At 36.8% G+C, this 27344-nt stretch overlaps 1 protein-coding gene across 1 annotated transcript in view; it reads right to left on the reverse strand.

Annotated features, from left to right (window-relative positions):
• Window positions 1–26886, reverse strand: part of LOC140756772 (uncharacterized) — a 76484-nt gene extending 49598 nt beyond the window's left edge. Inside the window, exons 1-2 of the mRNA XM_073092330.1 lie at window positions 26017–26886; window positions 10958–11144 (exon numbers count right to left, since the gene is read on the reverse strand). Of these exons, the coding sequence (XP_072948431.1) occupies window positions 10958–11144; window positions 26017–26842 (1013 nt within the window). The 5' untranslated portion in view covers window positions 26843–26886. The remainder of the gene's footprint in view (window positions 1–10957; window positions 11145–26016) is intronic.
• Window positions 26887–27344: the final 458 nt, after the last annotated feature.

The following is a 27344-nucleotide window of genomic DNA, read 5'->3' on the forward strand; positions in this document are numbered from 1 at the left end:
CGGGGGTAGCGGCGCATCTGTGGCCGACCTCAGAAAGGAGTATCTTATCCTAACGGCAGAAAACAACTTATCATCAGGTGCATGATCGTCTGCTTCTATTGTATTATAAAAAAAATATAAAAGTAACTAAAAACACATTTGATATCAAGCTGAAGCAGATAATTATGGTGCCTTTTTCCTGACTACGGATAAAGATCCTCCTTAACCAATTCACATTAAAGAAATATGATGCACTGGTCTGATTGGACAACTGGTCAATCCGTGAGCTCCAGCTCGTAGAACAGAAATAAAGTAAGAAGCCTAATCCATGGGCAGAATCATAAAAACAAAATTAAAGATAAAATCTAATTTCAATATTCACTGTGAGCTGGTAGAAGATAAAAAGAAAGACAGAAACAAAGAAGCCAAAATCCATGCAATCCATGCCGGCAGAGACATGAAAACGAAATTAAAGACAAAATCTAATTCAATACTGATTGGCTTCGCTCAGAATTCATATTCAAGCGCTTCTTGACTATAAATAAAATTAAATGTAGCAAAACATAAGTTGTACTTTAAATTAATTCAAAGAGTCTCAATAGATGCTATCTTAAAAGGCATCCACTGCCTTAATTAAAATACCTTTGAGCAAAATATTATAAGGTATAAGGAGTTTATTGACAAAAGAATCTTGCCCACTCGCCTCGGTAGAGTATCCTTAGTAGTACGTCTTAAGCAATGCCAGGGTCCTTTGGTATAATGGGACCCCCATAATAATTAAAAAACTCAATTCCTGCAACTAAAAAGCTAATAACAAGAAAAAATAAAATTATAAAATAAATAAAATCAACTATGTAGTCAGTCGATTTCTATTTTTAATTATAATACAATCAGGCAACCTTAAAATCATAATGTCGTTGTTGGAGCCCCTTGATTTTTGGGGCCCCGGGCAAGGACTCCGATTGCCCATATGAAAAAATGGAACTGCTCTGTACGAATTGTAGGAAATCACTAAATTTGCGAGTTACGATAGGTCTATATGATCATGGTCGCTGACATTGCGCAACAGTCTGCAATCTCCACTGGTATCTGGCAACTATTGGGGTCGGTATTCAACTACAGTAAACAACTGTCGCTGCCTATCGTTAGTCGCTAACGACTGTCGCCGACCGTCTGCCATGATTTTTTTAGAGATACGCCTGCAGTCCACCTGCTGGTAAGTGGCTACTGCCGCCCATGGACATCGGTAATCAACCCCAGATAGGATTAGATGTTCCTAACTGAGGTCGGCCATAGATGCACCGCTACCCCTGAGGACTAAGCTGAAACGCCTCGAAAAAGTATATCCTTTACCACACCTTTCAAACCAGAACACAACAGCGTTTAACACTGCTGTTATGAGGCAGAAATCGGTGTGGCGGCGCTGCCGTCGGAGTCGAACCACAGAGGCTCGAGCTATCGCTCATATATGAGGCTGCTAGAACCAGAGTGGCCTAACTGCATCTTAATGATTTTTGACCTATCTGTATTTTCGTAATTTAAGAATGTTGTAAAGGCCGAGTAAAACTGCTAGTCCACTCTAAATATAGAAATGAATCGCGTCGCCATAAATTTTATGTCTACACCTCCTCGCGACAACTTCAGAGCGGACTATACACTTACTTTTCTCCATATTGTAAATCGTTTTTTGTAGTTATGCTACTCTGGTTCTAACAGCCTCATATGTAGTCGTCATGTCGCATATAAATGAAGGTAACATTCCTATCCGATACCCCGACCGGGTAAATGCGGTTTCCCAAAGCAAAAACAATTACCGTCCTAACCTCCGCCTTGACAAACTTAATCGCCACAACTCGACTGTAACTAAAGTTTTGTTAAGCGTTCACTCACAATGAACATGTATAAACTAAATGGAATATGTGAATCAAAAAATAAATATCCAGGCTCATTTCTCCACATGAATTAGAATATGTTTAGATACATTGACACTCAACAGGCCAGTTCCCAGTTCAAAGTTACTACAACAACAAAGTTCATATTAGAAAATATTTATCACTTGCTTTAACGGTCAAGAAAAACGTCGTTAAGAAACCTTCACGTGTAAGAGTTCAGTGCGGTGGACTATGGCCCTTCTCACTCGGACAGGAGACCCGTGCCCAGCAGTGGGAGAAGAATGAACTGACGACGACGAATACATGGAAATAGTTACTACGAAAATCATACTCTTTAACTTTGCTCGTTATTATACGTGTGAGTGAAGACGAACTCCAAAACATAGTACGTTTGCCTTACTTAATAGAGGGTCCATCTCCCAATTAGAGCAACAATGGAGAGTCAATCAAGCAGAACGTAATTATCGTTTGGAGCGGGGCACTTGGTGCGGGCGTCGTTCAATCAGACAAGTGGAGTCTTAGAATAGGGCTGTCACTTAAATTCTTTGTCAATGCCGAAAAAGCTAATATTAATGTGACCCCACAAAAGCTATGAAACGTGTCCATAAATACGTTTTTTTAAGACGTAGCCTACAGGCGGTAGTCTACCCGTTATTAACTACCCAAACATAGCTAGACGCTTATTTTATGGTGTAGGCACTCACTAAGGAAAGAGTACTCTCCATATTAAGTCGCGGATAACAGCTAGTAAGGCAATATTATTGATAACTAAATTTAACCTGACTAATTAAACCCAATAGTCTTCAAATTACAACACCGTAACATTAAAGCAGCAATAGAGTCAATCAAGCAGAACATAACTTGGTGCGGGCGTCGATCAATCAGACGAGTGGGGTCTTAAAATAGGGCTGTCTCTTACATTAGTTTTCAAGGTACTACCTAATATACGTGTCATATAATACATTTTAAGAAATTGACATTAAAACGTAGCCTACGGGTGGTAGTCTACCCGATTTTGGGTACCGGTACAGTCATCGTTCAATCGGACGAGTGGAGTCTTATGACAGGGCTTAAATGCTTTGTAGAAGTCAGTGTAGCACTGGAACAGCTAATATGTGTTTTTTTTTAAATAAAGGAGCAGCACTCGTTTCCCATGCGTTTCAGAACGTTTTCAGGTTTCTGGAATGCCTCGGAAATGTCTCTTACTGCAACCTTCAAACCAGGACACAGCAGTTCTTTTTTTCAACACTGCTTTTTGGGCAGAAATATGTGTGTTTGGATGAAGCAGTGATGTCACCATAGACGAACCACAGAGGGTTCTACGACCTTACATTACAAACTAACAATTTACATTGTACAAATAAACCCAAACACAATATAAATACCGTATGTAAAGTTTGATTCCATCTCCAGACTTAGACAAAACATTCACAGACTTAACGTTAATGAACTTTGAATAAACAAATGGCACTGAAATCGTATTCAATAAGAAAGTTTGGATGAATAACAATCCTCGTTTCATCTTCGATTTTAAAAGGTTTTTGCCCTATACCCTGTATACTAAATGCCGTTAGAATAATTAGATCCGTTTCCGAGAGTTAGATTATATATACCTACACAATAATTGCTCGTTTAAAGGTATTTATTATACAGATAAATAAAATAATCCTAGTTTCACGTACGATTTACAAAAGGTTTTTGTCCAATACAATTACATTTTGTAAATAATGTGCAGTCAATCAAACTGGATGTAATTACAGCAGTTTGTGGCATGGTGCTCGGCACGGACATTATTCAATCAAGCGACATTCGAGTCTACGAATTATTGTTACTTTTTATTTATTTACTCTATTGTTCAACTTTCGTAGGTAAAAATTGAATAGATTTGTTATTAATATCGGACGTAAATAATTAAACTTTTACAAAACAAATGTCACTTAATATCGCATTCAATAATAAAGTTTACAGAAACAACGATATTTTGTAAACAATGTGAAGTCAATCAAACTGGATGTAATTACAGCAGTTTGTGGCGAAGTGCTCGACACGGACATTATTCAATCAAGCGACATTCGAGTCTACGAATTATTGTTACTTTTTATTTATTTACTCTATTGTTCAACTTTCGTAGGTAAAAATTGATTAGATTTGTTATTAATATCGGACGTAAATAATTAAACTTTTACAAAACAAATATCACTTAATATCGCATTCAATAATAAAGTTTACAGAAACAACGATATTTTGTAAACAATGTGAAGTCAATCAAGCTGAATGTAATTACAGCAGTTTGTGGCGAGGTGCTCGACACGGACATTATTCAATCAAGCGCAATTCGAGTGGTATACGAATTGTTGTTTATTTATTGGTCAATATTATTAATTACATTTTATTTATAATATAGGAGAAGTAGACGAGAAACCTGTCCACCTCATAGTAAGTAGCTACTGCTGTTCGTGGGCATATGTAGTCAACTTCCGATAAGATTAGATTCCCACTTGACGTCAATCACAGATGTGCTACCTTTAAGGACTAAGTTGTAACGCCTCGGATACTTATCTCCCTTACCAAACCCTTCAAACCAGAACACAGCAGCGCTTAACAATGCTGTTATTAGGCAAAAATAAAACAAAAGTGAATCAAACTGGATGTAATAATATAACATAATAAAAAAATAATATAACATACTAACATACATAAAACTGAAAATTTGTACCTTCAACTTTGCTAAAGATCATCACTTGATCAAATGCATAGTTTACGATTAAATCCTTACTAATATCGAATAAAACAATCGATGTTTTGGGTTCAAAAGCGATTCTCGATATGGTTTATCATATCAGAATATCATGCACAAAATTTTGACTTATAACTTCAGTGCCCATACTACATTAATTATATTAATCGGTGATAAAGGAAATGTAAACAAACACACATTATCAAATTATTACAGTGCATTAAATAGTCTAAAAGTAGATAAAATCATAATGTTTACCTTTCCCTACTGTCACAATATGTCACAGGTGGAAAATAATTATAGATATAATCTTAACTTGACATTAAATAATTTGACATGTAATAATAGTATGAAATTTCATATAATAGACATTAACAATTATGTTAAAAAAATTTATTTGACAAAAGATAAATATTATCTTAACCGATATTTAAAAAGACAGGTAGCTGTTTCGCTATCATATTTTTTTGATATTACAGCCAAGAACTTGGCTACCAAGGTTGCTTCTATTGAGCGATCTAATAATATTGACATTTCTTCTGCCAATATTTTGGCTAATTTTGACATTAACAATAATTTAAATTAATTAATAAGACAATAGAGACAACCTCTTGCAATACGAGTAATACCAATAATTACATATCAAATTTATCATCGATCAACCTGGTGCATCAGAATATTCAAGGTATGATAGGCAAGGATCTAGAAATAGAATTATTCTTAGATAATAGTAATGTGGATATTCTTTGTATAACAGAACACTGGTTGAAAACCGAGCAAATCCAATTTAATTTTTGTAAGCATCAGGTTGCCAGCTCGTTCAGCAGAACAAACATGATACGTGGCGGTTCCCTCATAATTGTTAATAAAAATATAGAATATAAAGAACGAAAAGACATCGTGAACCTGTCTGCTGAGCGAGTTATTGAAATCTCTTGTATAGAGTTTGACCAGTTCCTGGTTGTTAACGTATATAGACCCCCTATTGCATCCTATGAGGAGTTTGAAAAGATAATGGAAGAAGTCTTATTTAAAATCTCGAATTCTAATAAGGGAATTATTGTTTGTGGGGATTTTAACATCAATATACTTGAAAATACACCTCAAAGTAAGAAAATTATTCTGCTTTTTAAATCTTATAATTTATACAACATTTTCCGAGAACCAACTAGGATAACTGCTATGAGCTCAACCTGTATAGATAATATTTTTACGGACTTGAAATCTTTAAATACATCAATTATACATAATTTAGAATCTGACCATTGTGGTCAATTAGCAGTTTTCCCTAGGAAAGTTAAGAAAGTCCAAAAAAAGGAAATTAAGTTTGTTCCTATAAATAATAACCGCCTTGAACTATTTAAAAGCAATTTGGCTCAAAAAATTCCTTTTTTGCCTGTACACGGTGATCCTGATGTATTATATAATTCTATGTTTAATCTGATCAGTGGTGAATTTGGCAAAGTTTTTAAACCGATAACTATAAGTGACACTGCCAAATTTAGTGAATGGGCAACTAAAGGTATTTTCAAAAGTAGACAAAAATTATATGAATTATACTATGAGAGATCTTATAATCATAATGTTAAATTTAAGGAATATGTAAAAAAATATTCTAAAATATTTAAGATGGCCTGTTCCTGTGCTAAGTCTCTATATTTAAGAAATAAGATTAAAAAATCATCAAATAAAATTAAAACAACGTGGAATATTATTAATAGTGAAACTAATAAGAATTTGGCATATCAGCAAGACTATACTTTAAAAATAAATAATACTGATGTAAAAGGGGATCTAGAGGTGGCATCAGAGTTTGAGAATTTCTTTACTAACATGCCTATTTTAACAACTAAAACTCTGAAATCATCTCCTATTTCCGCTGAAAACATGCTTAAACAAAGTGTAAATGAATGTAACACAGGATTTGAATTTTCAGTTGTTAATGCGAATGATATCATTAATGCCTTCAATAGTCTTGATTCTAAGAAAACTGCAGATCTATGGGGGCTCTCCGTTAAAGCCGTTTCTTCCATTATCGGCCTTATTGCACCGCACTTGGCTTCTGTGTTCAATGCTTGTGTTACTTGTGGTGTTTTTCCTGACCTTATGAAACAAAGTAGAGTGATTCCCTTATTTAAATCGGGATGTAATACTGATCCAACCAATTTTCGGCCAATTTCTATTCTACCAACATTAAGTAAAATTTTTGAAAAAATTGTTTTAAATGAACTGCTGAAGTATTTTAATAAAAAAAAAAAAAAATTCATGACAACCAATTTGGTTTTAGAAGGAATCGCTCTACTGTAGATGCAGGGATTGAATTGTTAAAACATATTTATGAGGCCTGGGATGATTCGCATGATGCCCTTGGTGTGTTTTGTGATTTATCTAAGGCCTTTGATTGTGTCCACCATGAGACACTGGTCAGGAAATTACACCACTACGGAATCAGGAACAAGGCTCTCAACCTTTTGACTTCTTACTTAAATAATAGAATTCAGAAGGTTGATGTAAATGGTACAAAATCGCCCGGTGCTTCTGTTACAATGGGCGTGCCGCAGGGTTCAATACTCGGTCCATTTCTGTTTTTAATTTATATAAATGACTTGCCCTACTATGTAGGGAATAATCACGAGATTGTATTGTTTGCTGATGACACTTCACTTTTATTTAAGATTAAAAGACAATTAAATAATTATGACGAAGTAAATAATGCTCTCTCGAAAGTTATCCATTGGTTCAACATAAATAATCTTCTTCTTAATGAGAAGAAAACTAAATGTATCAAGTTCTCGTTACCCAACGTGAAGCATGTTGAAACCAATGTGTTATTAAATGGAACGGTTTTGGATCCCGTGGAGTCAACTGTTTTCCTAGGTGTTACTATTGACGCCAAATTGCAATGGGGCTGCCACATAGATAAATTGTCGGGTAGACTCAGTTCGGCGGCATATGCTGTTAAAAAAATTAGACTTCTAACAGATGTAGAAACAGCTAGAATAGTTTATTTTAGTTACTTTCATAGCATTATGACTTATGGTATATTGCTATGGGGGTGCTCGTCACACCTAAATGATATATTTATATTGCAAAAGAGAGCTATACGAGCTATCTACAGCCTGCCTCCAAGAGCTTCACTAAAAGAACTATTTAAAGAAATAAATATTCTAACTGTTATATCCCAATACATATATGAAAACCTAATTTATGTAAGGAAAAATATTGATAAATTTGTAAAACGGTGTGACACGCATAATGTAAATACAAGGAACAAACTTAACCTTTCTACACATGTTACTCGTCTCCACAAAATAAGTAATTCTTTTGTGGGTCAATGTATACGTTTTTATAATAAACTGCCCATCAAAATCAGAAATTTGTCAATTAATAAATTTAAAGTTATTATCAAAAGCACACTTAGTCGTAAAGCTTATTATAAAATTTCTGATTATATTAATGATAAAACAGCTTGGGACTGATCAATAACATAATTATTAGTTAATTATGAAAATGTCAAAGTGTAGCGTATCTTGCTGAACAAACTTCTTTTTTTTTAGATAAATGTAAAGCAAGATACTGGAGCTAATGCTTTATTAATTATATGTAAAATAATGGCATTTAAAAAAAATTAAAAAGAGAATAATTATTTTTAAAATTAAAAAAGACAAACCCACTGAGTTTCTTACCGGATCTTCTCAGTAGAGGTCGCGTTCCGATCCGGTAGTAGTTTAAGAAAATATTGTAACTGACAATTTGTAAGTGCCGCCGTTGGCCTATACAAAATAAATATATTTCATTTCATTTCATTTCTCCGTTTACTCGAGAATAGATCGCCATCCCTAGTTCCCGTGGGATTTCCGGGATAAAAACTATCCCATGTCCTTTCTCGGGTCTCAGACTATCTTTGTACAAAATTTCATTAAAATCGGTTCAGTGGTTTGGGCGCGAAGAAGAGACAACCAGACAAACAGACAGACAGACAGACGGAGTTACTTTCGGATTTATAATATTAGTAAGGAAGTAAGGATTATGCCACCCTTTTAGGCCCACTGCTGGTCACGGATCTCTCCCTAAAACTAGTGAGTACTAAAGCATAGAAATCTTTTAGTTTGCATTATTTTTTACATTTATTTTATGTGTGGTTTCTTAAACCAGCCACAGCCAATTAGCTTATTTAGACTTTCAATATTCAATTAAACTAGTTACATGAATATTATGTGGTAAATACATAGATTAGTAAAGATTACTCACTCCTAACAAGAAAATGTGCCCAGTTTTGAGAATTGAAATAGTTGCGTAAAAAAGTTTTGCCACGTCTCCGTGCTAAAATGTCCCTAAAATATTTGAAATTATTATTATAAATTATTTATTTATTATGTAAATTACGCAGTATTAGTCATTTATTCGTAAATTTTCTCTAAAAATGTTTTTATTTATCAAGAATTCAAAAAAAGAACTTACTATAATAAGCCGTTTGTGGCTTCATTCAATTTCAAGGCGGCGAAGTATCTTTACTAATCTATGGGTAAATATATCAAAAACCCAAACAGATACTTCCGTTTATAAATATAAATTAAATACATAATGCGGCTATTTTATTTCAGTAGTTATTACGGACAAGGGATTTACGCCCGCCCGAGTTGAGGGCTATTGAAAATATCCAATTATTTCGCTTTGAAATTGGTAATTATTTTATTAAACGTGTAGGAGTTTGAGAGGATTAAAGGTTATATTTATTTCAGTATTGATGATTGAAGTACACATTTGTTAAAATTAAAACAAAGGAATAATACAATGGATTGTTTTGCGGATTTTACTTGAAAATCAACATTGTTTGCTAATTGTGTTAAACAGCATAAAAATAATACTGAGATTCCATCTTTTATTTATGTATTTATGAAGCCTACTCTTATTTCACAAAGTCTATATAAGAATGACGTCATGCCTAATTTCGATCTACTACTTATTGAACATTTAAGACGGTTTTTCTTCATGAATAAAATGCAATTCATAAAAGTTATATCTTGAACTAGTAAATGACCATACAATCCAACTGATAGTATGTGACCACTATCATTCATTACCACCTGTAACCAATTTTGAATATGATTTATTTTCCTTCCGAATTATATCTAGACCGCTATTACATAGGGCACTTTGAAAATATTTGAAAATAGAGGAAAAAATATTCATTTACGATTATAGTTACTAAATATATGAAATTTTAAGTAATAAAATATACTATAAACTAAAAAGTTTGGAAAATCCAAAAGTGCACGACTCATAATGCTCATTTAATTATGAAATATAAAAAAAAAAAAAACTTAAGTCGTTCAAAATTAATTGCCGAAAAAACAGCTGTAGTAGGAAGAAGGTACTGCACAAGCGCCCCTGGTGGAATAAATGTACATAATATCTATAGATATACAATCTTGTAGTTTTCGTTTTTTATTAATTGCAATTAAACGACACTGAATTAATTAATCATTCGCATTCAGTGACCTACAATCGTCGATTAGAATTAAAAAAAAAAATAACTCAAATGATGGATTTTTTCACAAGTTACAGTGTTTTCAGGTTTCACACATGACGGACAGGAAATTTTTTTGACCTATTTTGGTGTTTTTTTCCAATTCTATTGCAGTAAATCAATTTTTAAAAAGTATGGAATTAATCTCCATTAAATTATCTCGACAATAGTATGCAAAATATCTTGATTCCGTGAACTATCAAGGCTATAATAATAAAAATAGCCGCCAAAATGAAGCGAAAAAATTTTTTCGATCGTAAAGCACTCTCTGATGCTTCGCATCATGAGTCGTGCAAAAAGGGGACTCATTTCCAGAATATACAAGAAAACTATAAACAAAAAAATTGTAATTATGGTCGTGTTAAATAAAATATATGGTTATCTTCTGTAATTACTGTTTATTTTACCTTACTGCTTTAATATTTCACTTAATTTTAGTTATTACGCTAGTAGTACAACAACATTTCACAAACAATGCTATCGAATCGGCCATCGAATGAAGAAGAAAAAGTCAAACCCGGATGTCACTAATATGACACTTGACAAGTGTTGCCAATATATTTGTATTATACTAACAAAAAAAATATTTTTAAATGACGAACCCCGTGACGGAGCGGTCACCATACCGGTCTGACACGCAAAGACCGGAACCCTTCGATCCGGTTCGATCCCCAGCCGGACAGATATCTGATGAATTTAGATATCTGTTCTGGGTCTGGGTGTTTGTGTATTCGTCTTTGTGTGTATTCATGGCATCCACGACACAGGGAATCATAGTATGAGGCTGTGAGTGTAGAAACCGTTTAAATAAAATCATACCTGCTATTAGTAGAGTTGACAGATGTATTGGAGCGGCTTCTTCGGTTGCATATAGAGTCGCCGCAGTTCACGACGCCACCCTTGGTCGTGATGGAGAAGGTGCGGAGTCTGTAGAGATCGTCCGACACCCGAGGGTTGTAAGGCTTCTCGGGCAGAGAGCAGACGCGCGGGCGGGAGTGTTCAACAACTGCGAAAAAAAAGTTATAAGCTATTAAAAAACCTGTTTTTATTATTTCTTTAGTAGCGTTGAAACTAGTATTTTATAATATACGAGTAGCAGACGAACATGCAGCCCTGCTGATAAAGGACCTGGGTAAGTGGTAACTGTCGCCTATGGACGACTAAATATCTAATCTATCCTAAATTGATTACAGATGTCCATGGGCGGCAGTAACCACTTACCATTAGGAGGACTGCATGCTTGTCTGCTACTCATATATTATAAAAAAAAAATCCGCTACAATTTGTATGATGGTAAATATATTGTTTTACATACTGGTTTAAAATATATACCATCATACATATTGTAGCGGATTGTTGCAAAGTAGTTTTAATCCTAAGTTAATATCTCCCTTACCACATATCTAGATCAACATTTCAGTTAAACAATATAAAATAGTAAGCTGGATATAAAAGATATACCTAATCATAAATACAACCAACATAAGTCAACCCTTTTACAGTAATGACCAGATAACTTTGAGCAAGCAATTCCGAGTAGTTTTCAGTTAAAATCGAGTCAGAGCTTTGAAATCATAGAAATACGAACTCGTTAACTCTTGTAATAGTATTTTAAGTGCGCTAATATAAAGTTTTGTTAGTGTAGAAATGATTTTTTTTTTTCTTTTTTTTTTATAATATAATATAAGAGTAGCAGACGAGCATGCAGTCCACCTGATGGTAAGTGGCTACTGCCGCCCATGGACATCTGTAATCAACCCCAGATAGGATTAGATATTCCTACCTGAGGTCGGCCACGGATGCGCCGCTACCCCTGAGGACTAAGCTGGAACGCCTCGGAAAAGTCTGTCTCCCTTACCACACCCTTAAAACCGGAACACAGCAGCGCTTAACACTGCTGCTATTAGGTAGAAATAGGTGTGGCGGTGGTGCCGCCGGAGTCGAACCACAAAGGGTTCTACCACCTTTAAATTTTATTGTTCTACCACCTTTATTGAAGCCGCCAAAACGATATAATGGTAGTAAGATTATGGTAGTAGCGTTATGATTCGACTCCGGCGGCACCACCGCCACACCTATTTCTGCCCAATAACAGCAGCGGTATTCTGGTTTGCAGAATGGTGGTAATGGAGACATACTTTTCCGAGGCCTTCTAGCTTAGTCCTCAGGGGTAGCGGCGTATCTGTGGCCGACCTCAGATAGGAATATCTAATCCTATCGGGGGTTGATTACCTCATTATAAATATCTGTAAATAATTGCCATATAGAATAGGTACATATAAAGCATATTCAAATTGAATATCATGTAGATATTTGTACATTATATTGCAACGATTTATAAAGAAAATAATAATTTATCGCAAAAATATGCATCAGAATCGATAGCGTCGAAGTGCAAATTAAACATAGTACAATGTTAGGGATATTGGCATTGCACGAGCGCTCGTCAGACATGAACTTACCATAGACTTTATAATATACTAAAGGTGTTCTTTTTGTAAGCAGTGATAGTTAAGAAACTCGGCTATGATTTTTCAAAGTTATGTGCGTATTAGAAATTAATTATCACTTGCTAAACCGTGAAGGAAAACATCGTGGGGAAATCTGCATACCTGAGAGAATTATAAAAAAATCTCCAAGGTATGTGAAGTCTACCAATACGCACTCGGCCAGCGCGGTGGACTATGGCCTAATCCGTCTCATTTTGAGAGGAGACCCGTGCCCAGCAGTGGTACAGTAATGGGTTGTTGATGAGAGGTGTTCTTTTTACCACAAACGTTAATTTATAACTTTCCATCGACTCTTACATTAATTTAAGGGCATTCATTAAATTAACGGCTTTATGTGTAATATGAAATTAATGCGATTAAAAAACTGGATATATTAACAGTTTTTGCATATTCAACAATCTTAAGTTTTAAATATATATTATATATGTAACTAATGTGTGTTGTTCTTCTTTTAATTATGCGTCTTAAATAATTTCAACTTATTAGGTGAGTAATGTTTTTATAGTTATTTTAAATATAATTATTAAAGAGTTGTAAACTGTACAACTATAACAATGTCGAAATTTCAAAAGTTTTAACTTATTTAGATGGAATATTTTTCTAAAATAAATACTAAAGTCTGCTTGATATATCTGCTGTTTCTATTGTCTTTTAGCATTTAGCATTTAGCATAACACCTGCTGCAAATCCTTTTCATCCACCCCTGGGTGGTATATTGACTGGTAGAGTATGCCATCAGGCATTTTGTTTGCCCTTTTGTACATTACATCTTAGAGGTGATGCAATAATTTTATTAAATAAATAAATAAAGTCACAGTTATTCCTTCAATCGTCTTTAATATACTTAGGCACGGGTGGCAGAGAGTTCTGGGATCGATCCCCGGCCGGTTCGACCCATGGCACCCACGACATAGAGAATCCTAATGGGAGCTTCTTTGATAAAAATGGCTAAATGAAAATCGAACTTGCACATTTAGGGTTCCGTACAAGAATTGCAGACAGACAGACAGCGGAGGCTTAGTAATAGAGTCCCGTTTTTACCCTTTGTGTACGGATCTAAAAAGCAAAGGAACATGTATTAAATAATTATTAAAGTCACTTCTAACTCTTTGTAGGTCTATGGCTAAGCCGGGACGGCCATTAATTCGCTTCTACATGGCTTCGTTCACTGGCTCACCGGTTCTTTGTACTTTGTAATATAACCACACAGTCAACCCAATACCTTTTGTGTACCTGTCACAAATCTTTGTGTACGTAATTATGTGTTTCATACTTCTAATACTTAAAGAAATATTCTAGCTAGTTTATTATCTTATATATAAAATTCTCGTGTCACAATGTTAGTTACCGTACTCCTCCGAAACGGCTTTACCGCTTTTCACCAAATTTTATATGCATATTCAGTGGGTGAGAATCGGCTACTATCTATTTTTCATACTCCTAAGTGATAAGGGTTGTTCACCCTTAACAGTTTTTTATTTATATGGCAACACAACGTTTGCCGGGTCAGCTAGTAAACTCAAAAACCCGATTGCTTAAAAATATATCCTTATCATTGTCACTGTGTACAAGAATCTAACAATACCTCATATTTAAAATCCGTTAAGCCGTTTAGTCTAGAGGGTGGGCTAAAGAATGAGACATACATACATATGCTCAAGAAACATTACTTTTCGCAGTGCAGATAAAAAGCACGAACGGTAAAATTGAACAAGTTAGTTTTCAATGCGGTAGAACCCGTGGATGCACTTGGAGGCACCAGTGCTCTCTAGCGGCTTAGTCCGCCACTGCCAGTGCTATTCCTATTTTTGTATAATAGCAATTAAAAGTGCTGCTAGGTTTCGTTTTGAAAGGTGTAGTAAGAGACATACTTATCCGTAGCGTTCCAACGTAGGTATAGCGACACATCTAGGGCCAAACTTTCGTAAGAGTCTAACATCACCCGGAGCTGATTACAGATGTCAGTGGGCGGCTGTGTTTACCAACCATAAGGTTGATTAGTGGCCTGCATACCCGATTGATACTTAAAAATTTCAAAAATTGAACTTTCACGTTAGGCCTGGTGGTGGGTCCCGTCTTGCTACACTCGTTCTACCACCTAAGCATAAGAATGCCTTATATATGTTTAATCACATTTTTTAAAGTAAAACACAATAGACATTATATTCTTATACAGCAGAAATAGTTGGTCATAATAGGAATCTCGAATCATATAGGGAATTATTTTTTTAACTGAAAGGTAAGCCTCAATAACTTTACGAGTAGAATAGAGTTTATTTCTAATAAATAATCTTTGAAATCGCCTTAAAGAGAAATAAAGAAAATTTATTATTTACCGCACCGCAATAAAATTACTATTAAATTTATATTGCAAACAACTATACTATGCAATTTACTGTAGCACTACCATGAGTTTACAAAAGTATTACTCGCTAGCGACTGCGTAAAATAAATGTATGAAAAATTGTACAGCGCCTCTGGTGGTTACTCGTAGAACTAAATTCCGTAGTGTGAGCCACTCGTAACGTAAAAAACCTATCGAAATCAAATCGCTAGCGAATGTCATTATGATCTATTGCCATACAAATTCGGTCCCATGAGTCATTAATTTGACAGACGTTGTCAAGAAATACCGTAACGATAGTAGTTATGTTATTCACTAGCAAAATGACAATAGTTTTCTATTTACCATTTCTATAGTGGCGTTTCTATGCCAACTCATGGTAGTGCTACTGTAGATTTAACGTTCGTAGTATTGTCTGCAATCATGTGGTTATGGTCTTTTGTATTTCGTATTAAATATTGGAATATTCTATTTGTGAACCTTTGTGAATGTAAAATAAATGGATGTATGTACGAATAAATTAATAACTAGAGTTATGTATTGTGTCTAAACGCATAATTGTTTTTTTTTAAATATTGTATTATATAACTCTTTATATTTTATTATGTATATAGCAGTAATAGTCGCCCATGATCGGTATTCAACCCCTGATAAGATGCGATTACCTAAGGTGCCCACATGTGCGTTCCTATCCCTGAACGCCTCATATAAGTATAATCTCTTACCGCACCCTTCAAAGCGGAACACAGCAGCGCTTAACACTGCTGTTATTAGGCAGAAATAGGTGTGGCAGTGGTGCGTTCGGAGTCAAACTAAAGGGTTCCACCACCGTTAGTCTACTGATCAAGATAATTTTGTTAAACAGAAACACCAACTATATATTTTTATAATACTTACAGACATATATGATCCAGTCTAGTGAATTAATGATGAAGAGAGTTCATTGCCATTGTCAGAATCATTAGAAGACGTGTTGTGTATTTTGAAGTTCAAACGATATTAAATCCTCTCCAATTGTTATTGAAACAAACCCTGAGGTGTAATTGTGCTTATTTCAGATATTTTTTCTTATACATTTTTTATTAAGTTTTCTTTTTTATATAACATAAGAGTAGCAGACGAGCATGCAGTCCACCGAATGTTAAGTGGCTACTGCCACGTATGGACATCTGTAATCAACACCAGATAGGATTAGATATTCCTACCTGAGCTCGGCCACAGATGCGCCGCTACGCCTGAGGACTAAGCTGGAACTCCTCGGAAAAGTCTGTATCCCTTACCACACCCTTCGAACTGGAACATTGCAGCGCCTAACACTGCTGTTATTAGGTAGAAATAGGTGTGGCGGTGGTGCCGCCGGAGTCGAACCACAAAGGGTTCTACCACCAAGTTATGTCAAAACGCTACGTGAATAAAATATTACTATGTATTGATAATTTTGGACTTATCTGGCCCGAAGGACCAACTTTTGTTTAATTTGGTAAGTATTATACTAGACCAAGGGTACTTTTTGTATTTCATATTTTTTTATATTACTATATCACAATATATGTAATATTGTGATATAGTAATTCATATATTTTTCCAAAACCAGTGATAGATTATTTAGTATTTTTTTAAATGCACTTCATAACTTACATACAACACATTTTTCATACATAACAATGCTAAAGCTAACATCCTTATAAATTTAGACATAATAAATACTTAATACATATATCGTGTGCATATTGTTTGTCTTCAATGTATGTTACTCATATAATACATTTCATGATATTCCGCCTGCAAGTAATATGAGAGGAATTTTCATGGCGCACCTTGTCCTAAAGCATTATTTTATAGAAGATCGATGGTCTAGCGGCGATGTAATGTAAACAATTTTATATTAAATTGAAAATATTTATAACAATTTTTTATCATCTCTTTATTTCATACTAGCTGTGACCCGCGGTTTCACCCATGTTAAAAAGAAATCTAACAATATTATAAACAAAAAAAAAATGTGAGCCGTCACGGAACGCCTGGCAGATGTGAAACATCGACATTATTTTGTAAAAGTAATATGCAGAAAAGAACATATTGTGATAGGAACTAAATATGTCATAATGATAAAATAAAATATTACGATCCGCATGGCAAAGCGTCGCCACACCGTACACACTACTGCATATAGACTGTATATATATACCATCGTATAGCGTGGCGACGCCACGGCATGCGTCGCCACGCCAGAAATCGGTTTTACGTGCGGCTATAGATGTTTCACTTAAAAAGATCGTTAAAACTAAGTAGATTAAGTTACTCATTACATCAGCTACCTGCCAATAAAAGTCCAGTCAAAATCGGTCTAACCATTTCAGAGATTAGCCAAATCAAACAGACAGACAGACAGACAGACAAAAATTGTATTTTTTTGTGTATGTACCGTATATATATTCCTATGCATGTAGTAAAAAGCGGTTATTTCAATACATAAAAACAAACACTCCCATTTTATTTATATGTATAGATGTGTCAGAATTTATTAAAACTGAAAGATATGATATATATTGCCTAAGCACGTACTTCGATACAATCCTGTTTTTATATAATTACTACTTAAATAAATAAATAAATAATAACGCTTTCTACACTCACAGCCCCACACTAGGATTCCCTGTATCGTGGGTGCCATGTACACATACAAAGACAAATACACACACACCCAGACCCAGAAACAGAAACCTAAATTCATCATTTAGATATCTGTCTGGCCGGGGATCGAACCCGGGACCCTCTGCGCGTGAGACCGGTATGGCGACCGTTCCGCCACGCGGGTCGTCAAACTTGTAATCGAACAGGCGGACCGACAGATCGTAAGAGGTCACTGCCCACACCCCAATCCAAGATAGGATTAGTCTCGCTACACCTAGTAAGTTGGAATGCCTCATTTAAATGTCTCCGTTACCACATCATTCAAGCCAGAACACAGCAGTTAAGACTGTTGTTATTAGGCAGTAGTTGTGACGAGTCGAACCACAAAGGAACCTTCAAGATCCGACTACCTTAAATCCAATATCTTAGTACTTTATATCTTATATTCAATATTTACCAAAATACTTTATTAAGAAAATGTTAGTTACAATAAAAGCGAATTCCAATAATAAGGACTAAGGAAAATGTTATTAATTTCTGAATAACAAGAATTCTCAAAGCGACTTAATGCCCTCTATACAAAACCTCAAGATTATCAGCTGAATAGACTACGGGACGCAATCTCGGAACACGACTGGAGGCTAAGGGCGGTGAACGTCCGCCTATTCAATTGCGGCCTATTGAGTGCGTTAACCATTTGTCATATCATACACGAGTGTGAGATAAGCGAGTAACGCTAAAGTAACCTAAAAATTTGACACCCAAACGCTGCTATAAGGCGTGCCGTATGAGGCTCTAAAGACGGTGAAGGTATGGTTACCACCTGTTGTATCGTAAGCGAGTAAGGCCAATGTAACCTAATAATATGGTTGGACACTTAAAATGTACTTAAAAAGTGTTTTTATTCAATTGTGGCTTATAAGGAGCACGTTGATCACTTGTCACATCATAAGTGAGTGAGAGATTGGCGAGAGACGATAATGTAACCTAAAAATTTGGCACCCAAACGATGCGTGCCGTGTGGTAAATAGACTATGCGACGCAATCTTGGAACACAACTGGAGGCTAAAGGCGGTGAACGTCCGCCTATTCAATTGCGGCCTATTGAGTGCGTTGACCATTTGTCACATCATAGGCGAGTGAAAGATGAACGAGTTAGAGGTGCGCGAGTGACGCCAATGTAACCTAAAAATAAGGTTAGGACACTTAAGAGACAATTAAGTGTGTGCCTATTCAATTGCGGCCTATTGAGTAAGTTGACCATTTGTCACATCATAGGCGAGTGAAAGATGAGCGAGTGAGAGGTGCGCGAGCGGGGCCAATGTAACCTAAACATAAGGTTAGGACACTTAAGATACAATTAAATGTGTGCCTATTCAATTGCGGCCTATTGAGTACGTTGACCATTTGTCACATCATAGGCGAGTGAAAGATTAGCGAGCAAAGTCGTTGTACACAAAAAATTAAGTTTGTCACTAAAAAGCTGTTTTAAATGTGTGCCTATGCCATTTCCGTCTTTTGAGTGTGTTGACCATTTATCACATCATAAGGAAGTGAAAGATGAGGCCAATGTTATCTAAAATATGGTTGGACACGAAAGATACTTTAAAAGTGTGCTTATTCAATTGTGGCTTATTGAGAATAAGTGCACCGATTGTCACATCGTAGGCGAGTGAAATACCAGCGAGTGACGCTAACGTAACCTACAAATTTGGCACCCAAACGCTGCTGTAAGGTGTACAATGTGCTAAATAGGCTACGAGACGCAATCTCTGAACACGACTGGAGGCTAAAGGCGGTGAACGTCCGCCTATTCAATTGCGGCCTATTGAGTGCATTGACCATTTGTCACGTCGTAGGCGAGTTAGAGAATAGCGAGCGCTGTCGTTGCAACCAAGTAATGATTTTTTTACACTAAAAAGGTGTTTTAAATGTGTGTCTACTCAATTGCGGCCCATTGAGTGCGTTGACCATTTTTCACATCATAAGCGAATGAAAGATGAGTGAGCGACGCCAGCGGTACAGTGTGAACATACGGTAAGGCACTTAAGAGCCAATTAAATGCGTGTTATTCAGTTGTGGCCTATTGTGTACGTTGACCATTTGTCGCATCATAAAGATTAATGAGTGACATTAGGGTATCATCAAAGTTGGCACAGTCAAGTTGGTTCAAAGGTGTGATGTGTGTCTATTTATTGATAGACAATTGAGAGTACTTTGACTCTTTGTTACATCATAAGCGCATAAGAGATTAATGAGTGACATCAAGGTATCATAAAAATTGGCACAAAAAAACTCCATTAAAGGTGTGCCGTATTCAATTGGAGCCTATTGAGTGACGCTAGTGTAACCTAAAAACTTCGCACCAGCTGCTTTAAAGATGTGCCTATTCACTTGTGGCCTATTGAGATTAAGTTCGCCATTTGCTACGTCATAAGCGACTGGGTGAAGAGCCTAAACTGCCGAAAATAAAACATTGAAATTTTGACGAAAGTCCCTTTTGTAGACATAGGCACTTTTTTTTTCCGAGGGGGAAACCTTCAAAAGGTACCCGACGACGTGGGAGCGACGCCGGATTATGTGGGATTTTTACCGCACTAAAACCCCCCCGGTGGCCATCCTCGGCGCTTGGTGGAGAACTCCGTGATCTCCGATGGAACACAACCGGAGTCCTCCGAGCGCGATGCCCCAATCGAGCTCCCACTCTTGCCGCCCGCAACCCCAGAAGCCCCCTTTTAGTCGCCTCATACAAGCAGGGGGTACCGTAGCCCTATTCTAGTCCCGAGACTACAGGGACAAGTCATATGGACCTAAGGTAAAATTAATTTCTGTTTCCCTCGGGGGCAAATTATGTCTTCAAATCCACCACTTTTGAAGCCACGTCTATGAAATTTAGTTCTTAGAGTTCAGATTCGGAATAACAAAACGCCTATTTCACCACTTTTGGAAAATTAACCCTAAGAGGGTAAAACACTGTCAAAAACTATTAAACTATTAAATTATAAATTAAAATTGAAAGATAATTAGATGACAAGTTACGAAGACCAAAAAGTAATTAACCAGTATCTTTACCAAAAATCTATTCATCAAGCAAGAAAAGTAATAATAAAGTTCAGAAAATGAGCAAAAAGGTCCGTTTAAAATTAAAATGGCGAACTATTAAATTAAGAGTTGGCACCGTCGCCTGAAAGTAGTTTTAATGAGAAAAGTATTTTCATTATAAATATAAAGAATAATAAAGATTCTGATCATTTTGTACAGCTTCAGTCTTTTCATAGTGGTTAAAAACTGGAACTCTTGTTCAGGAGGTCCGTGGTTCGATTCCCAGGTATGCACGATTTTTCAAAATTATGTGCGTATTATGTGTAAATTGTCACTTGTAAAACGGCGAAGGAAAACATCGTTAGGAAACCTACAAGTCTGAGAGAGAAAGAAAATATGAGAGAGAGAGAGAGAGAGAAAGAGAGATCTTACTATAATAAAACAGTTCTTAACAGTGCGTGAAGGTTACCAATTCACACTTGGCCAGCGTGGCTCTCTGAGGGGTAACCCGTGCCCAGTAGTGGGATAATAATGGGATGACGATAATGACGACGACTTTTCATTAGATTAATATATTTTACAATAAAGTATGTAAATATGAAATATTGACGTTTTGGACCATGGAATATTGACTTTAAAACGTAATACAGCAGCGCTACATAGCTGCTGTAAGCCGGAAATAGGTATGACAGAGGCATCGATCCAGTCACATCACAAAATTTCCTTTAAAACCTACTTATAAATTCTATTTGAGAGCTTTCCGAGGCTTGTTATATATTATCATGCAGCTTTTGATGTCAATATTTCATTATGTGGTTGCATCAACCCAATCATATTACCAAAGTCTCTTCAAAAGTTTTTACAGAGCTTCTTAAAACAATATATTCTTTCAATATTAAAATTTCTTTATAAAAGGTATTCTTCAAGTTTATATACTTCTTAACATGTGAAAAGTGTCAAAATAAAATAAATGAAAAATATACGTTTTACAAAATGTGTATATGAAATGGCCTTTTCAATTGCGGCCTATTGAAGCCGTCCTCGGCGAAAGTCGTTTTAATGAGCGAAAGTCTGTTCATTATAAATACAAAGGTAGAAGTACCCTTAACAGCTTCTGAGAAGGGTCTCACGTGTGCTCGTACCTAAGTACAATTTACTTAAATATTTTAGTGGTCTCCCTTGAATAACATTAGGTTAAAAAGGAGTTTATGATAGAAATTTTGAGTGAATGTCGTTTGAATTAGAACTTAAACGGTTGGAAGGTTTTATGGCGTTAATTGGCTGAAACCTTTAATATCCCAGTGCTGGGTAAAAGTCTCTTCAATACTGAGCGAAGTCTGGAACCTATTCCAGCTTAAAGACCAATTATCTAGAAATAAAGTTGTAGTTATTTTGAATTCATATTGAAGTCTATCATTAACATGGTGCATAGCGCAATGGGACATTACGCTGTATCGCTGAAAGTTTCGGGTTCGTTCTCCGGCCAGGTAGACGTTTAATATCATAATTAAATTTAATATTCCATTGCAGGTTTGGTTGGGGTCTTCATGTTTTTCATGAAACATATTAATTAATTTAGCAAATATGTACCTAAGCATTTTACTTCCCTGTATTTATTTTTTTATAACATAGGAGTAGCAGACGAGCATGCAGTCCACCTGATGGTAAGTGACTACTGCCGCCCATAGACATCTGTAATCAACCCCAGATAGGATTAGATATTCCTACCTGAGGTCGGCCACAGATGCGCCGCTACCCATGAGGACTAAGCTGGAACGCCTCGGAAAAGTCTGTCTCCCTTACCACACCCTTCAAAACACAACACAGCAGCGCATATCACTGCTGTTATTAGGTAGAAATAGGTGTGGCGGTGGTGCCGCCGGAGTCGAACCACAAAGGGTTCTACCACCTTCAAAATAGCAACTTGAAAATCTCAAGAAATTACAACTCAAAAGTTAGCAATGTAATAAAAAGATATCACTAACCTACATCTCCGGAGAGCTAAGTCTTAAATTAGTGGCCTTACGGGAGACTTACTTTGACAACTTGGCAATTTCTAGCCGTTTGCAATTCTCAATTATGTACAATTCCATTTAACCGCTTAACTCACTTACAACTTGTTCCCGAAGGACTCTTGGACATTAAATCATTAGACTTACACTTTCTATAGTGTTAAGGTTGTATTTCCATGAAACGATGATGAGTGAAAATGAGTTTACTTTCTTTAAATATTACAGTAGCGGACGAGCATGCAGTCCACCTGTTGGTAAGTGGCTACGAATTCCCATAGACATCTGTAATCAATCCCAGACAAGATTAAATTCACACTCGAGGTAGAACAAATGCAAAAAAAGAACTAAGCTGGGATGCCCCGAAATCGTACGTATCCCTTACCACACCCTTCAAATTTTGATTTTGCACCGAAACTGAGTGTTTGCACCGAAGCGCTTAAAACTGCCGTTATTAAACAAAAATCCGTGGCGGTGGTGCCGTCGGAGTCGAACCACTGATAGTTCTACCACTTTTAAAGGTAAACGAGCATGCATTCCATCTTAGGGTAGGTTGCAACGTCCCTTCCAACTCCATCCTAAACGGAGACGGGCCCTGCTGTGCGCAAACGCCGCCGGGACCGCGGGCGAATGCTATAGCGTACCCGCAGTCCCGGCAATGGGCGTCCAGAGGAACACCGTGGGGTTTTAGGCGGTAAGAGTCCGGCTTATCCTCTCAGTTGCCCCCGCGGCAGAGAGGAGGGTTTCCCCACGTCAAAAAAAAAATCTGCATCTGCAATCGACCTAAGACAAAATTCCTATCTATAGAAGGTTGCTAGACGCTTTGCTAGCCTTGAGGACTACGTTGGAAACCCTCGCTGTATATCTCCCTTACACCCTTCGAAGAACTGCAGGTTATTTTTTTATATAGTAAGAGTAGCAGACGAGCATGCAGTCCACCTGATGGTAAGTGGCTACTTCCGCCCATGGACATCTGTAATCAACCCCAGATAAGATAAGATATTCCTACCTGAAGTCGGCCACAGATGCGCCGCTACCCCTGAGGACTAAGCTGGAATGCCTCGGAAAAGTCTGTCTCCCTTACCACACCCTTCAAACCGGAACACAGCAGCTCCTAACACTGCTGTTATTAGGCAGAAATAGGTGTGGCGGTGGTGCCGCCGGAGTCGAACCACAAAGGGTACCACCTTCAAATTCATTTGTTACTTCAATTCTATAAAAAATCTCAGAAATAGCAAAAATAGGTATATACTTCTAATGTCTAACATTGTTTACTATTATATTCTGAGTCCTAAGGTACCGTTACAGTATCATAATAATGAACGTTATGAACTTAATGAACCTCCTTGATATTTTACGCCTGTATTTATATTCAGTCATACCTCAAGCGAGTAGCGAAATCTAATATATTAAGGACTAGCTAGCTAGCTTTATCAAATATATTTCATATAAAATATAGCCTATGTTACTCGTGGATAATGTAGCTTTCGAATGGTGAAAGAATTTTTAAAATCGGTCCAGTAGTTTTCGAGCCTATTCATTACAATCAAACAAACAAAGTTTTCCTCTTTATAATATTAGTATAGACAATAGATCAACAACAATATATTTGTACATGGGATACTATTTACATTTATGAATACTACCATATTTTATGAATGTGCATTTTGGTAAAATTCAAATTGAAATGATTATTGCTCAGGCATAATATTTTAATTAACGTGATATAAATATTTTTTTCGTAATTGCAATATAAAATAGCTACTAGATTGTCAATATACGAGTATTATACAATTTCCATTTCTTTATTTTCTCGATGACAGATCGACGTCCATGTAACTTTGTGTTGTTTACGTTAAAACGTCACACAGATAATACTGTACTTCATGGACAGGTAATAATGTGCTACACATAATGATTACTATAGAAGCTATAACGATAAACGTAACACGATAACAGACCCGTTTTTTTTACAAAATGTAAGAAACTAAACTACTGCCGGATACTTTTGTACAAATTATTAACTATAATATTATATTACACATATTATATTTCATTACAAGATGTTACACGTATACATTTTTGATTGATAATGCCTACTTCTTTAAAAATTTTGACTTATGTCTTATTTTTCTTACGGCGTAAGCTTTGTTGTATTTGTCTTTGTTCAAAATAATATTTATTTTATTATACTACATAATAATATTTATTTTATTATATAATAAATATATGCGATCGATATCATTGTTTATTTGGTCACAACACTACAAAGAACTGTCATCGAGAAAGTAAGTAGAGTAAAGTATAACATATTTCATATCAAATGACAATTAAATATCTTCTTAAAATACTTTACCATCTATCGCTATCTTGCTTGCAATGAAACACTTGGCTTATAACCACACGTTTCAAGTTATTTGTTTTCATAAAGAAATTTAAAGGTCAGAGCCTTAGTTAACTATCCAAATTTCCTAATATACCTATCGTTATAGAGAAACTGAAATATGAACATGAAAACTGGTGTATAACAACTTTAGACTCTAACATGGTTAAGCTAAGCTTTTAGTCTATCCTGTATTTTCTCGTTTAAATACGGTAACTCGGTTTTATTTAAACTTTCTCAAAAACAGAGCAAAATTGATGCTTAGACGTTTTCTAAGTTTGAGTGTGTTGTGAGTGTCATGTGTAACATATACGAATAATGTGTAAGTGTCATGTACATATACTTAGACGAATAGGGTTTTAGAAGGTGGTAGAACCCTTTGTGGTTCGACTCCGGCGGCACCGACACATCTATTTCTACCTAATAACAGCAGTGTTAGGCTCTGCTGTGTTCCATTTTGAAGGGTGTGGTAAGGGAGACAGACTTTTCAGAGGCGTTCCAGCTTAGTCCTCAGGGGTAGCGGTGCATCTGTGGTCGACCTCAGGTAGGAATATCTAATCCTATCTGGGGTTAAGTACAGATCTCCATGGGCAGCAGTAGCCACTTACCATCAGGTGGACTGCTTGCTCGTCTGCTACTCCTATATTATAAAAAAAAGAATAAACAAACACCCAAATCCAGAGCTTAAATCTAAATTCATCATTCAAATATTTCTCTGGCCGGGGATCGAACCCGGAACTCTCTGCGCGTCTAACCAGCATGGTGACCGCTTTTCCACGCGGTCGTCAAAATGCATTCAATATAAACGTAGGTAGCGTACAAGCAGACGATGAGTGTGAAGAGAATTTATTTACGTAACAAATTTTATTTGCGCACGACGTCCGGAAATTGGCTATAAATGCATATGTGCCCGGAACAACTTTATAGAGCGTGAAATGTCAAGATATCCTACTCACCCGGCAACTCCAGAAAGTTCGAAGTTCGTCGCTGCCTCCCCCGCATCGTGTTCTGGAAGTTCAGAGGTCCTATATCCTCCACGGAGTCACAGTTGGACATCGTCGACTCCCTCGATCCTCGTCTACTCGCGAGATATGCCAATCCTCCTTTCATGGATCCCCTGCGCATCGGGGAGCACGGACGACTGATACTCGTCGACCGAGTTTGAGGAGTGTCATCTGTCATATCTGTCAAATCGGATGTGGATTTACGGCAAATCCTTGACGAGGTCGTCGTTGCCTCGTCATCAGCGTCGTGGACGATCGCGGAGGGAGTCCCCGGCATCGCATCTGTGGAGTCGTCCGTGTGACTGGATATAATGCTCGGTGACGTCACTAGGCGAGGGGAGCTGACTGTGGAGGTCGAGCCGTACAGCTTCCGCGTTCGGTTTGGAGACACATAACCAGGGTTGGTGTGGATGTGCACTGGAGGCGGCTTCGGCGATCGCGACTTCTCTCGACGGTGATGCTTCAGGGATGTCGTGTAGTGCAACCCATGGGGAATGCGATCAAAGTTGCAAGGGCTAGATCTTCCCGAAGGAGACTTTTGGGGGAAGTTGAAGTGCCTGGGACTGATAGGGCTTCTGTGCCCATGCGCTAAAGGGCTCTTTGGCGGCACGTGCTTGTCGTAACTGCACCCGGACTGAGGTGTGTAGTACCCAGATGAGGAAGTGCTGGATGTAATGGAAGGGCTTTTCTGCGGGAAGACGAAATGCCGAGGGCTCTTCGGAGTTAAGGGTTTCGGCGACAAGGGCGGGTAACCACCGGGACTGTTGACTGCCATCATGCGATTTTCACCTCTAACTCCGCAGCTGAAGAATCATTTCCGCGTAGACCTGTAAAAGAAAAGCTTATTAATGCAAATTCTAAGACACTTATCGGCTGCCAAAGTTTTTCTGAGTTTTATTTTCCATTTCTTTACAAATTATGGACTTAATTTGTTTGTATAATGTAGGAGTAGCAGACGAGCATGAAGTTCACCTGATTGTAAGTGGCTACTGCTGCCCATGGACATTTGTAATCAACCCCAGAGAGGATTAGATTCCTACCTGAGGTCGGCCACAGATGCGCCACCTCCTCTGTCGAAACTCATTAAAATTAGATGAGAAGCTTTTTAAAATCGCGGCCACGCAAGCTTACATACATTCATACATACATACATAACGGTCGAATACAGAATCTCCATTTTGAAGTCGATTAAAAATAGATTTGTTTGACATGACACGTTCTATGTCTATAAATAAATGGTCTAGTCGCCCCTACGAAAGAAAGTTCCCCTCGACTTTTCT

This window comes from Epargyreus clarus, unplaced genomic scaffold (assembly GCF_041222505.1).
Source record: "Epargyreus clarus isolate Ecla_fem2 unplaced genomic scaffold, WU_Ecla_fem_2.2 ptg000035l, whole genome shotgun sequence".
NCBI lineage: Eukaryota > Metazoa > Arthropoda > Insecta > Lepidoptera > Hesperiidae > Epargyreus > Epargyreus clarus.